The sequence below is a fragment of the Ambystoma mexicanum genome, chromosome 1p, assembly GCF_040938575.1.
Source record: "Ambystoma mexicanum isolate Mex_15411 chromosome 1p, UKY_AmexF1_1, whole genome shotgun sequence".
Lineage (NCBI taxonomy): Eukaryota > Metazoa > Chordata > Amphibia > Caudata > Ambystomatidae > Ambystoma > Ambystoma mexicanum.
This window is the reverse complement of record NC_090921.1, coordinates 838,175,159-838,190,044: the sequence shown is the minus strand read 5'-3', so window position 1 is coordinate 838,190,044 and position 14,886 is coordinate 838,175,159. Positions and strand designations below refer to the sequence as shown.

The following is a 14,886-nucleotide window of genomic DNA, read 5'->3' as shown; positions in this document are numbered from 1 at the left end:
GGGACCAGGGCGCTTGCCTGATGTCCTGGGATGTAAAGCCTCTGGTAGGTTCGGCACGAAGAGTCTTGAGTCCTGGCAGTGAAAGGGTCCCTGCTCAAGCTGCAGGCCTTCCAGGAATACAGGTATATAGTATCAGCATTAGACAATATGAGTGGACAACTGTCTCTGCTTTTATCCACCCCAGGAGGCAGCAAGTGAACACAGCACCCAATGGTAAACCAAGCAACATTCAGAGGGTGGGCAGCCAATGACGGGCCATCCCTCCAAACAGACTGTATTCTGAACGGGTATCCCACACCTATGGGAAGAATCCACATCCCACAAAGGCACCTGCATATACCAATCCACAAAAAACATCCTTCTAGGAGACCTCAACCATGTCCTTAATGACCCCAGTGACCTCCAAGCAGCCACACTCGATAAAGCATTATCAACCCTAGGCTTCAAACGGGCCAACACAGAGCCCACCCACATCAAAGGATGCACCGTTGACTAGGTTGCCCACCACCACTTCCCTCTCACTATCACCGTCATCTCACCCATTCCCTGGTCAGACCACCATGCCATCCTCTTTGATCTGAACACCCCAATGGGACCCCCAAGCAAGAGACTCCCCTCTCCCCTGTCACTAGGAGCTCCCACCAGCTCACCAAAGAAAGGCTCACACCCTACCTCCCAGTGGATGCCCTTAGACCACCTTTTTCTAGAGACCCTGAAACACTTGCATGTACCTTTCAACACCATCATCACTGAAACGGTAGTCACCATTTGCCCCTCTCATCCAAAGGAAAGCCAAACGCACCAAGCACACCAATGCCTGGTTCTCCTCTGAGTTTCTTGAGCAACGCACTAGGAAAAAGTCAGCCCACACCTTCTGGAAAGCCAACCCTAGTAACTCATCCAAACAGCATTCCTAAATATTTCCGGAGAATAAAAATCGGCCATAATTAAAGCTAAAGCCACCTCATTTAACAGTAGGATAGCCAATGCAAAATCAGATAACAAAGAGATCTTTGCCAATTTCAGGGAGCTGGAAACACCCACCCCCGCCTACTCTCACGAAAAAGGAAGACTCAAATCTGCCATGCTAGACGAGCTGAACACCCTCCAAAGTAAAATCTTCGCCCACCAACAGGCCCTCAACCACCAAATAGCTAACCTCCACAGCAGTCTCCACAGCAGTGGTGACTCCCCTTCCTTCGCCTTTAAGGAAGTTATCTCCCTCCTTAAATTCATCGAAACCGCCATTTGTAAAGGGGACACCTGTCCTGCTCAACTCGTTAAAGGGTGTGCCTCTACCATTGCCATCTTCCTTACGGCTTTTATCAACGCCTCCTTCGCCACGGGCCATGTCCCAACATGCCTCAAGGAAGCATGGGTACACCCTCTCCTAAAAAAAAAACAGTGCTCGACCCAACCATCCCAGGGAACTACAGGCCTATCACCACAGTCCCTTTTATTTTAAAAATCCTCGACAAAGCAGCCTATCTGCAAGTACAAAAATTTCTTGAGGCTACTAACCTTCTCGGTCTCCGGCAGTCTGGCTTCCGCCCCGGCCACGGTACAGAAGCCGCACTATTAGGCCTCAAAAATCCAATGGATGATTTCAGAGACTTGGGAAAACCAGCCCTTCTCCTGCTCCTGACCTGTCAGCGGCTTTTGATTTGGTGGACCACAAAACCCTCTGCCACCATCTCTCCTCTGCTGCCAACTTCTCCCCCCAAGGCCATAGCCTGGATCACCTCCTTTCTCCAAGACAGTGTTATGAAAGTCTTTTCTGACCAAGCCTGCGCCCACCCAAGCCTTATCAAATGCGGAGTCCCACAGGGCTCTTGCATATCACCCATCCCATGCAACTTGTTCACTAGGCCATTGTTCAGCATTCTTGACGCTCTGGGCATCACATATACTAACTATGCTGATGACGCACAGGTCCTCACCCCCCTCACAGGCGACTATGAGTCTGACATGGAAACCCTCAATTCCAACTACTCCACGTTTCCAAACATGGATGGCAGAAAACTGGCTGTGCCTGAACGGTGAAAAAAACGAATTACTACTAATTAGATCCCCCATAACCCTAAAGAAGCTTGACAAACAGTATAGCACCTTCACGATCGACAACACTCAAATCTCTGTCTCCCAAGCGGTCAAAACCATGGGAGTCTACTTAGACTCCAACCTCTCAATGACCAGAGAGGTCAACGCTATAGCGTCTACTGCAGCCTACCACTCTAAACTGCTCAACACAGAAAGACATTTACTCTCCGACCATTAGTGCCTCACCATAGCTAGAGCTATAATTGGGTCTCGGTTTGATTATTGCAACGCCCTCCTAGTAGGCACCTCCACAAAAAATATCAATAAACTCCAGACCGTCCAAAATAATCCCCTCAGAGCTGTCACTGGCATCTCCAAAGGGATCACATTTCAGCAGCCAGGAAACAAGTTCACTGGCTTCCCATCAAAGAGCGCATCATCTTTAAAACTCCCACCCTCATGCACAAATGTATCCACAACACTGCCCCCCTGTACCTATCACAGAGAATCACCAAACCTATCACAGCCAGACCCACCAGAACCGCATACACCAACCGAATCACTATTCCCAAGACGCTGAGGGTTCGCGCAGGAGGCCAACCCACTGGAACTCCCTATCATCCCACCTCAGAAGCATAGATTCACACCTAGCAATCCGGAAAGCTATAAAAACACTGCTGTTTGTATAACGGGGCCCCCGCCTGCTGCGTAGCTTTCACCCGGTGCTATATGCTACCATTTCTGCGGCGTAACTATCACCTTGATTGTATGATACTGTAACTTGTAACCAGCTCGTGTAACAAATTACGTGTACGCTGTATGGTTATGCGCTCACTGTAACGATGAGCAAAACGTTCTCCTTGTAACTAAGACACTTTCTTGCAACAGCGCCTCGATGCCTCTGGGATGCTAGTGCGTTTTACAAATTTAATGAATAAATAATAAATAAATAAGTCAAAACTGGTTTCAGGCTGATGACAGTCCTGGGAGACAGGCATCCAGTGGTGCATGATGGCCGCTTACTCTCACGGAAACAGTGAGATAAGTGATAGTCAAGGGAGCCCCTCAGGTCTTCGAGGCAAACAAAGACAACCTCCATTTTGGTGAAATGGAGGAGGGGTCAAAAAGACCCAGACAGGTAAAAGGGATCCAATCCAGTGGAGCCATGTTACACTGGTGAAAAAGCTACTACCAGCCTAGCCACATGACTAACACAGATTGCTTTCCTTCCTGTCCCACTCCGCACAAGGTTTGATTTGCTCCCTCAGCGAACAGAGTCCTCTCTGATTTTCTCAACCTCTTTCACCACCTACTCAAATGTTCTTCCTAACTTCCACACCGCCTGACTTTTTCTGACGACCTTTATACTGTTATGGGGTTCCAATTAACCCAATAATACCTGGTATTGGTGGGGCTGACTACCTATTAGGTCTGGTTCATTTGATTGGTCAGGACACCCTAATTCCTTCTCCCCATGATTCCTTTACAAGTAGCCTTTGTGCAACAAGGAAGGAAGAGAACTGACCAAGTGGTGCCGTAGTGATTGTTATAGACTTCATTAAATATTTTTTAAAACTGTCTATCCCTAACTTTTAGGGGAAGTCCCTACCTAAACTAAAGAATCCTGGGTGCTCGTCAGTCAAATAAAAAGGCACCGTCCCAGTCACAAATGCTCCTACTCTATCCCTCTAACTAGAGCAAATGTAATTTATAAATATAAAAATAAGTGTCTGAATGCCTCTTGAGTTGTTCAAATGTAAAAGTTCAATAAATGTTTGAGTTCACCTTGGCCCAAACAAAAGTTCTTGTGGGGCTAGGATAATGACTCCCTTCTCCTAGCTGGTTCCTTCCCCAATGTATTTTACAGTTCTTAACAAGGTTTCTAATTCCCTCATGGAGGTTTTAACAGTCTCAGCGTTTTGCACATCTATGGCTCCGCCCCCACTGGGATGATGGAGCTGTACCTGGAGGCCCTCTTGACTTTCGAGTATCACCCTTTTGTGGAATTGGCCTGGGAACTGTTTCACAATATGGTTTATGGTTTTCTCTATTTCTTCATGGTTTACAGTTTTGTAACTTCCTGGCCCCCCCCCGGACTTGTACGTGTTCCCGTTTCCTTCTCCCAGGGAACTTTTCGCCAAGGGTCATGGGCTTGCTCTTCCTACTTCAACTTCTTCTTTTAGTAGTCACCTGTATCTCACCTCTCTCCACGTGGAGTTGTGGATAGCCTCAGCGTACATGTGGGACCTCTCGGCCCCACCATGACAGTTTACGCCTTATCCACGGTCTCTCGCTTTCTCCTGAAAGTCACCTACGCGGTTCTGCCCTAGGCTGCGATCGGCGGTCTTGGCACCGTTGTGGGACCACCCCGTCCACCCACTACATTTCGTGCCACCACCTCTGTCTCTACAGGTTTATCACGCCAGTTACCAACTGACTTGTGAGACACTTCTCAGGCGTTCCACTATTCCTCTTCTCAGCCTTGGAGACGAGCGTCGTGGCTGTCTCCCTAAGTCTTGCGTCAGCTTTCCTGGCTTCAATACGTCCTCCTTGGTCACCTGGTTCCCCCTCTGGTAGAATCACAGCTTCCAGCTTGCCAGAACTGCACCGACAATTGCGGACGGGTCAGCGAATGACAAAGAACATCCTCCTCTTCCAACTTCACTCTGCCAACGATTGATTTCCCCTTGGGACTTCCCCAGCTCAGTATTACAGGTTTCCAAGCTGAGTTGGTGGGACCCCAGTTCCTCTGTACAGTTCTCCTGGTTTTGTGTCTCCAGCTCCCAGGTTTGAACCTTTTCGGACGGCTGTGTCCTCATGTTGCTCTCTTTCTTCTCACTCTGCTTCACCTTCACTGCTCTCTCTGTCTTGTTTTCTCTCTCTGATACTCTCCCCAGTACCCTTTCTGGTACCCTTCCCCCTTCATTTGTTTCTGACACCCTGAAATTGTAGGGCCCACACTTACATAATGTCCATTCCATTGACTACAGCTGTTGCAGTACTTTTCCCAGTCGCTTGCATAGTTCTCGAGTACTTCGTCTTAGTACCTAAAACAGCAGGATGGTTCGATGTTTCAAAATAACACATGGTTTTGGACATGAGTTTAGATCACAGGGAGCCACCATCCGGCCCGCGGGCCAAGTGCGGCTCGCCAGGATGAAAGGCTTTTCTAACAGAGGGCGGCCTGCAAGCAGCTACGGCCAACCTCTGCTAGGAAAGTCTTTTTTGGACTTGGCGGGCTGGGAAAATGCAGACCCTCTATTGGTGAACTGCATTTACTACGTGGCTCTTACCAGTCACGTAGTGCATGTGCTCCACCAATAGAGGGCCAGCATTGCGGCTGGCTTGGCGTGGCTTGTTGGCGGAAGGTATTTCAGCCATGCCCTGCCAGCTCCAGCACGTTGAGCTGGCACCTGTTTTTAATGCTGCTTTGCTTGCGCTGGTAAAACACGGTGCTGCGCTGCCTGGCTCACACCGGTAGGCCTTAGTCTGCATCCCTTTCCTGCCTGCTCGCCTTCAACAAGCAGGACTACCTGCACGGGGCATTCCATGACCCACCCTCCTGCCAGGAACAACCCCATTGTGTCCACCCTCACACAGCGAAACAGCATCCACAGCGCTGGTAAGTGGGGGGGCTCTCACTTTCTTTTTCGGTGTGTGTGCTGGGGGTTTGGGGTGTGTGCAGTGAAGTATCCAGCATTGTAAGAGAGTCGGGAGAGGCGCAAAAAAAGTCCTGCTACTCCCCCCCAGCTCCCTATGTGCAGTGTGCGCAATTCCATACATAGGGCCTCATTCGCGCCCCCACCCCATCATCTTGTTTTGGTTTTGGTAACATTAGTGGCAGATGGCATTTTAACACTTACACTTGCATATGGATTGCACCAACAGAAGTGACTTCACAGAAAAGGACGGTGCAAGGAGTATCATCTGTTTTTGGTACTTGGAGGTACAATGGAAGTGATTTTAGAACAGGTCGCCATAAGTAAGCCAAGTGGCAAATAACTTTGTGGTGCAAAATACCTAAATTGCGCTATCATTATATATGCAGCAACACTATAGTCATTAGGTTTGGTCTTTTATAAAAGCGTGATATATTAACATAAGCTATGAAGTGAATCACTTACAGAGCTGCAGATAAGACACAGTGCGATTAAATTATTTGCCCAGGATCACACAGCTTGGTTAGTAGCGAAACCGGGATACAGACAGTTTCATTTGTTGATGCCAATGTTATTTAGCTCACAGGCTTTGTGAAAAGGCTTGTGCCTTCAAGCAGTCCACTGGTCACTCTGTTGTTTGGGGGTTTGCGGGGCATAGCGTTTGGTTGGGGGTGGCGGCCATGGGGCATAGTGTGGGGGTGCAGGCCATGGAGAATAGTGTTTAGTTGGGGGGTGGGGGCCATGGGGCATAGCGTTTAGTTGGGGGGCTGGGGGCCATGGGGCATAGTGTCTGGTTGGTGGTGGGAGCCATGGGGCATAGTCTTTGGTTTGTGGGCCATGGGGCATAGTGTTTGGTTGGGGGGTGGGGGCGATGGGACATAGTGTTTGGTTGCGGGGTGGTGGCCATGGGGCATAGTGTCACACTCAAGAGTGAACCCAATCATAAAGCTAAATCAATTTAAATGGCACGAGCCACCCAGGAGCCTCAGATCATCAAATACAGGCAAACTACAAACCATTATAACTAAAAAACAACATGGCCTTGGCAAGGCCTTCCCGACATTAGCCATCGGAAAATGGAATGACCTGCCCACCTCATTAAGACTTGAGCCCAACTACCTCACCTTCAGGAAAAAACTGAAAACCTTACTTTTTAAGTAAATCCTGGTAAAATACTGAATCAATTTGAGTTAACTTAGGCCTTCTCTCGACTAGTCCTGTCTCTTTTTCTGTTGTCCAGTCTATATGTAAGCGTTCTGATGCCCGCGGGCTTTAACGCTATATAAACAAATAAATAAATTTAAAAAAAAAAAAAATAAATCAGACACAATTAAGAGATGTACCTCCTTTGCCTTTTGTATAAACCTGACCCAACGAAGGCCATGCTCCCAAGAGTATGGCCAACTCAAACAACAAAGTATAGCAGTCCAAAATAAAGAGCTTGGGCCTTGCACATCTAAAGCGGCATGATGTGTGAAATGTTTGAGCGCAGTGTTTTTTCTCCTGAATGATTAGTCTACTTTGTCCAATATTGCCAAAATATCCGTATGAAAGAAATGCATGATAAAAATTGAAAATGTGTATTAGAAAATGTACATTTGAAATACACTTAAAGACTGGTACACCTAAAAATGTGTTCTTTTTTCTATTTGATTAATAAAAATGGAGGGTTTAAAAACACGCCTACCGCTCCTCCCGCCCACTATAGGCAGCATGTAGGGTACATTAGGCCCTCTGGCAAGATCAGTTGTGCACCCCTGTTTTAGACCCATAAGGTTCAGGTACTGTCGTCAGCCTACCGCAGTGGGGTTTAAATGGGCTGTGCTTCCCAATCGCATCCTTATCCCCAGGAGAGGAGGCTCTCCCCATGTGATCCTCCTGCACTTTACCACCTCTAGGGGAGCTATCAGTTAGCGGCCTCACCTCCCTAACCTCATGGAGAGGGGTTCTCCCCTGGGGAGAAGTAAAGCCATCTGAAGGATCATCGCACCATGTACACTTGTGGTTTGGTGTTCCTTTAGTGCCATGATCTCTAATTGCATGGTTATAGAGAGGAGTGCTGGTGAAGGGCTCAAAGACTGGTGCAGCTATCTTAAGGTCAGGTGAATCTGTCTTGTCCGCACAGCTCCCCAAACTGGCTCTCTGCCTCTTGCGCATGGTTTCTTCCTCAGTATTCCTGGCTCTGTGCAGCTTCTGACCCATCTATTCTCTCTGTTGTATCCCGTGTATGATGAGTGCAGAAAGTGGAGCTTAAGTAGCTTTGCACGCACTTCTTCAATCCGTGGTGCATCCTTTGTGTGAGTCAGCTTCTACAATAGGCCGGAAAAGCAAGCAAGGTCCACCGCACAGTACCCCTGGGGGTCCATTCACATAGTAGGTGGCTGCCCCTTGCCCTCAGTGCGTCTTGGCCACTCTCAGCCTGGCCTTCAAAGGCGACTCCACCATACATAGCATTGTGGCAGGCAGGTCGCTCTTCCGCTAGGTCTGTGCCGTTTCTACCATTACCTCTGTAATCCAGCCTTTCGATCCTTCTCGACCTGGCTGCAGTTCCATTGTCCTGTTAAAAAGGCACCAGGATGGTTGTGGGCCCCATCGGGATGTCATCCCCCGGGGGGTATAGTGGATGATTGATATATTCTGATTAACTGCTAGAAAGCAATGGGAGGCCACTTTATATGTATGCTCTGGTGTAGGCTGTAGCAGTAATCAGGACATGCTGTTGAGTAAGTAAGCAATTACAATTGTTCAGGGTAGAATACAAGTCCTTAAAATGTAGTGGGAAGTTAGGGTTGATGTAGGAGGGCAAGAGTGCAGGTGAATGACTACCTCACACACACACCACCACACACACAAACACACACATGCACACCTTTGGCCACAGCCACCCTACGTAACCATTTCAGTTGAAGACTGCTTCTATGGTGAGCTGCTTGCTATGGTGGGCTGCTTGGCTATGGTGAGCTGCTTAGCTATGGTGGGCTGCATAGCTATGGTGAGCTGCTTAGCTATGCTGGGCTGGGCAAGCAGTTGAGAAGGGAAGAACCAAGTAGACATTTGCGTGCAACCTCATCCCTCGTTATCCTCTTCAAGTGTATTTGAACACAAATCCATTCCACTGCTATGGGCCACACAGCTTAGTGCCCTCTAAAATATTCTATGAAGCCTACAGTCACCATGGTGGCTACTCCTTTCGACCATCATTACAGTGTGGCCCAAGAGCAACTGGATTACGAGTATTCTACTTGGTGTTCCAGAGTCAGACCCACTGACTGCCGTGTTCTCACTTTGTGTAATGAAAGGGAAAATGCAACCTTGAGTGATCCACAAATGGATTCTGAGTGCACGTTTGTGGAAGAGTCCATAGCGAATGTAGGCAGGGGAGGAGAGGAATGTGTGCAAGTGATGGCTTGGTGGACGGTTTTGCATCCTAATGCAGTTGATCTGTGCCTTTGTTCATTGCTGCCAACCCTTCTTCCTTTGAGAGGTTGGGATAGCAGTTCTCCAACCCTGCTGCGGCATAACCCAGGCATTCATTAGAAGTGGAACTGTCAATGCAAACTGCCGCGCCTCACATACTAGTACGCAGAACACTTGGCATTTAGTCAGAGCTCATGGCAGCCTTCAAGATGCGTGTCCTCAGGAGCTCTGCTGCTGAGACTAATTACTCTGTTGATTGTTCTTCTATCTTTTTTTCACCTCCAACACATGGGTTCTGGATACCGCATTGTCGCCGTGATCCCATACCTGGGTTGAGAAGAGGAGTAGGTAGCCCTTTCTGTAGGGGCACCAGTCCCCATTAAATCCACTTATCCTTGCAGCGTTCTGTGCCAAATCAAATAACAACCAATCAAAAGGTCCCGTTAACCAAGCCTTATAAAATAACTCCGCCCAGAGGGACTGCGGCCCTTTAACAGGTAGGTGTGGAATGTTGATTTTGTAATCTTTGCGGCATGGTAAGCGGTGGTGTGTGGGTTTTCTTCGAGCTGCTTGTTTGTATAACCTATTCTGCAGTACTAGCTTTGATGTGGAAAACCTGTAGGACTTTGGACTGCTGGGCTGGAGGCTTAATGGCTTTGCCAAGTATTCAATTTTCTTCTTCAGAAGAGGAAATGGACAAATTCCTGGCCTATGCCGCTACTTTGTATTCAATTAACCTGTGTTCAATGTTCTGTTTTGCTGCTCAGTTTAATTTTGGCCCTGTCTCTCTGCTTTCCTCCCTTTTTTAGCCACCATAAGGGAACGGCCCAGTTCTGCCATCTACCCATCGGAGAGCTTCCGCCAGACGCTGCTGGGATCACGCAGGGGTCGCCCTTCGTTGTCCCTGTCCAAAAGCGTCTCGACAACGAATATTGCAGGGTAGGTTTCTTAGATCTGAGGGGAGGAAAGATGTCTGTCTCACTGCGCATGTGCGGGGCACCTGCTGCTCTGCGCCCGCTCGCTGACGGTGGCCTCATCGCTTCATGAAAACTCTATGGCAGTCAAAGGCAATACTCCCAGAAGCTGTGAGATTTGCCTGAAAACCATTTGCAGCTGGCTACACCTGTGTGCTGAAAATGCAGGCAGAGGGAGTTTGGCATAGGAGGAGAAATGCAGTGCAAGGAGTAAATGATGTAAGTGAGAGTTAAGCATGTATGCCCCATTGCTTCCAGAATTATGATCCTGCTGGATTTCACTCCTGGAGTGCCGAGCCCCTGCGCCCAACTATTCGCTCCATTTGTGACCCAGGGATATTTAAGAGCAGAGGGCAGATACGAGCCTCAACAGGGCCCTGTTCTTAACCACATGTATGAACTTAGGGTCTTACCACTGTGCATGAGAAGTGGGAATATGTGTGGGAGGAACCCCCTTCTTAGTGCTAGACTAGATGCTTGCAAGGTGGTGTTTGGTGCAGGCTACGTCAGCACGAGGGGCTGCATCTCCCAAAAGCTGTATGTTGTAATGTATGTCTAAGTGCTGGTGACATCACAGACTCAGGAATGCTGTGATGTCAGTGTAGTGTAGAATGCTGTGGTGGTGTGATTTGAACTGAGGTTCTAACAGTGACAGTTGAAGAGTGCATGCTGGCACAGAGGGACGTGCCGGTGTCTTCCTGGTAACTATCATACCAAATAAACCTACAGTAACTTACCTGCTGGTCGGGGTGTTATTTATGGTACCATGTTATTAGAAGCTGTACTGCCCTTTAAACCGCTGAGTTTTGCTCTTCTGTTTCCCTTGACCCAAAATGGAAGCAAGTATTTTCCTGGTCGCTATCTTGACTGTTATTTCAAACTTGCCAGAAATGAAGAGAGCCAATTTCAGCCACCTCAGTCCACTGGCAATAAGGCCCAAGGCCAGAGTTAGAATGCAGCACATTTAAAGGGTCAAATTAAATTCATAGGCGCACCGATGAAAGTTTTAGTAGTGGCTCCTGAGGGTTACAGGGGCCCAAACCTAATAATCCAAATCTGAATAATGCTTCCTGTTGTGAGGGTGGGACACAGTGTAAGATGGGGTGGCTGCTGGAGTTGTAGGTTTTGTAGCACAAGCATTGAAATGTGAACAGTGAATCCTACTGGTTGTCGGTCTCAGCAAAACAATGTAGATGCGAACTGTGCATCCTGGGGTAATGGGTATCCCAGCCCAATAATACAGATGTGAACAGTGCCCCCTGGGGATGGTAGGTCCCATAGTCTAACAGTCCTGATGGCATGATGATGTGGGTTCCATGCAACAAGGTTCTCATTAAATGAATCCATCACTAATAAAAACCCTCCCTTTCAAAGACAGCCTGACTCAGAGAGCAGTCACATAGTTGTCTAGAGCCTCTTGCAATACTGTGCAGGAATTCATCGCAATAGATAGCCAACATTGACAAAGTATGGTTGGGTGGCGCACGTTTTTCAGAGGTGACCAGTGCACTTGGGTTCGGAAGGGAGGAGCTGGGGAGATGCTATGGGTCGATAATTTGCCTGTTTTTTTTTGTTCTCTGCAGGAACCTTAACGATGACTCGCCACTGGGAATTCGCCGTATCCTCTCCCAGTCCACGGACTCGTTAAATATGAGGAACAAGACACTGTCTATGGAGTCGCTTGTCGACGAAGGTAAATGAGAATGGGCAGAGCAGGGGTGCAGGTATCATGATCACCAGACAGCATATCCTTGCAGGGGCAAGAGAGGCGGATCAGCCTCTCCCCCCTTTTGTGTCCGGTGGATGAGTCAAGGGTAGGACTACACAAGCGTGAATCTATTTCATTACTTTGGTAGCCCACCCCTCCCTTTCTCCAGATATGACGAGCATGTCGGGGGCGTGAGTCAATTTCAGTGTTCGTAACCCCCTCCCACACCCATCATGTTATTCTTGGTATTGGGGGTAGCTTCTCCAGACGTACAGGCCATTCTAGTGTTGTGGTCGGCCATCCTTTCCTGGATGCCCGCTATGCAGATGGTAACTATGGTGGCGAGCTCTGGCCGGGCCTATCGAGAGCTTGAGCCCTTTCCAGCCTCACGTAGCCTGACACTCATAATAACCCTGATATGAGGTCATGCAGCAGCCTTCGGTAGTTCAGGAATGTAGAAACTTTGGCTACACATGTTTTGGACCACAACTTCAATCAGCAATAGTCGGCGGCGAGGAGTCAGTGGTGTCTTGGTCCAAAACATCTGCAGAGTCACAGGTTGCAGACCCCTGAAGTAGTTGAACGTGAACACAAAGAGGAGGTGCTGGGGAGATATTTTAACCTTACCTTTCCAGTCTTTTAAAGGACCCCTAAGATGTTGATTTGGGAACCATCATCCTTATTTGAAGTGGATGTTTATTGGGGCTGCAGCTCCCTTTCTAAATCGGAATCCAAGGGTTTTCAATCAAGTATGCGGCTTTCCGCCTACCTATTGGGCAATGTTTGTCTTTACCCCTCACTGACCACACCCATCGAAGGAAATTAACTACGTCCAATTGCTCAGCGATAACCTAATCATAGTCTTTTTTATGTAGCAACTGCTGTGCTGGAAAATGGACCCTCGCTGCATGTGACTGCGTGATCTGTGATCATGGGCCCTGGGGATTAGTGGAAAGATCACACTTCTGTTTAAACATGAAAATGTGAATTTTACAGTTTCATCGCGGACTCAAATAAGGTGTAATATCGGCCAGCCAGCAAGGGATTTCTGTTTGAAATATGGACCATCTCTCGATTTCCTTACGGGTCGTTACAGAGCGGCAGGCTACGATGGCGGCTCCTCCCCCCCCCCCCCAGCACGTTAAGTGTTTTTTCATAACAATCAATGATTTTTCATAGTGTATCTGTTTATAGATACACGTGCCAACTGGTGCTTGGGTCTGTATTAATAACTCGTTTTTCTCTAAAAAATGAAACGTTTTGGGCATCGACCATGACTACTAGAAACCCACGTGTAGCTATAATTCAAAACCTTGTAGCCATCACGCTTCAGTTTTGCTTGAGTTCAGCAGACGCCCACAGTGCACAGCAGCTCTGTGCTATCTTTGGACTGCGAATCCCTCTTTGGGGGTCGCTCTAAAGCTGGAAGCTTAACCGAAGGTGGAGATGCAGGTGTGGAGGATTCTCTGACCGCGGAGGGTTGTATATGTTGGCTAACATTTGGGAAATGTGAATCCTTACATTTTGACTTCTCCCCAATTATTAGACAATCTGGCTATGGAGACCCCATTTTGTTGCTTGCCTTGGCAATGTCTCATGCACACTGAGATGTGTACAGTGCGTGGATAAAACACTTGATCGCGTACAGCAGATCTCCGCAACCGCAGCTTGACGAATTTCTTTGGGCTACGACCCCCCTGATCCCTCACCATAGGCTATGCTAACTAAGGCTGAAGGCAGTTGTAGTCCAAAACCTGTGGAAGGTCAATGGTTGAAGACCCCTGACTACATAGAAGTGTTTGATATCAGATAAATTATCAGTGTCTTACATGAGGTTTCAGTGAGTCTACAATCAAATGTGAACTTTGGAACTGTCGACTCTAAAACCTGTAAAAATGTCATGAACATAGACTCCAACATACAATTAAAAAACCTTTAGGAAGTCGCACATTTCTTTTGTGAATCTCTAAATCACCTCTTGAAGTTGAGACGATTCAAACGATGGCTTTCTGAGCTTCTGCTCTGCATCATGGGGTGATGGCCACGATCTTACAGTCCTCCACCTCTCCTCATCCAATGGCTTTCCGGAGTCTGCACATATTTGCATTCATACAAGCTCTCGCGCTGTGAAACTATTGTACAAGTTGATGGCCTGTTTATTCAATTACAAGCCTTGAGAAGCAAGAGTGTATCAATAATGCATCTATAAATTCCAACTCCCTGCACCTGTCTTGTGTATAGCACCGTAATGTGTGATACAATTGCACCCCCAGAGGGTTGTTATTAGTAAATTAACACAGGGAACAAATTAAATGTTCTGATTTTCAAATATCGGCTTACAACTCGCCAAATCTGTTTTGGAAACACGACACAATGATCACAAGACTTAGTTTAGGGCATATCTGACTCCTCCTTTGGAGGAAGCATGGCCCCCCTAGCAGGCTTGCATGTCATTCCTGCTATCACAAAACATTCTTCCTTCACTGCAACTCTCCCTCCCTATGTTCGTAGCATCTATTTCCTGCTTTCTAAAATCCCCGTACCTTCCACTCGCTCATTGTCTTTCTTCCAGCAGATTAAGGTCTGGATAACCCTGGCAGGGACACACTATACCACTCCAAAGACTCGACTCTGCGCTCTCATACCACTACAGTGGTGATGTTGCACAGTATAAAAGCCTATTAGCATAACAGACTGACGTTACTCTTTCTACGTAGGACCCTCTTGATCACTCTTAGTGACCTATGTCTCATTCTTGGGTGCTTGGATAGCCCGGGGGCTAGGCGCTGTTAAACTTTTTTTCGAGTGATTCTTTACTGCGACGGATTCCTCATTTATGATATCATCCCAGCATAGCTGCTCTCCAGAAACCTTTCCGCTGCCAGGGTGCGCTGTATACATCTGTGCCAGCATGTATAGCTGTGCAGCGCCTCATTACCACAGTTCCTTTTTTCTGCACACTCTGTTCCCTAATCGGGAACACGTTCGTTGAGCTTCTAATTTTTGAATACGCTATGCCGACACTGTCCGAGGCCTATGGTTTCAAGCCATGTGCGGATTGCGGCCAGCAGATGTCAGTCTTTGATCC

At 47.8% G+C, this 14,886-nt stretch overlaps 1 protein-coding gene across 8 annotated transcripts in view; it reads left to right on the top strand.

Moving 5' to 3' along the window:
• ARHGEF2 (Rho/Rac guanine nucleotide exchange factor 2) overlaps nt 1-14,886 on the top strand; it is a 1,257,231-nt gene that overhangs the window by 1,155,509 nt on the left and 86,836 nt on the right. For all 8 annotated transcript variants that reach the window (XM_069652802.1, XM_069652804.1, XM_069652803.1 and 5 more), the window contains 2 exons: nt 9,926-10,055; nt 11,674-11,783. In XM_069652802.1, coding sequence (XP_069508903.1) covers nt 9,926-10,055; nt 11,674-11,783 — 240 coding nt within the window. The remainder of the gene's footprint in view (nt 1-9,925; nt 10,056-11,673; nt 11,784-14,886) is intronic.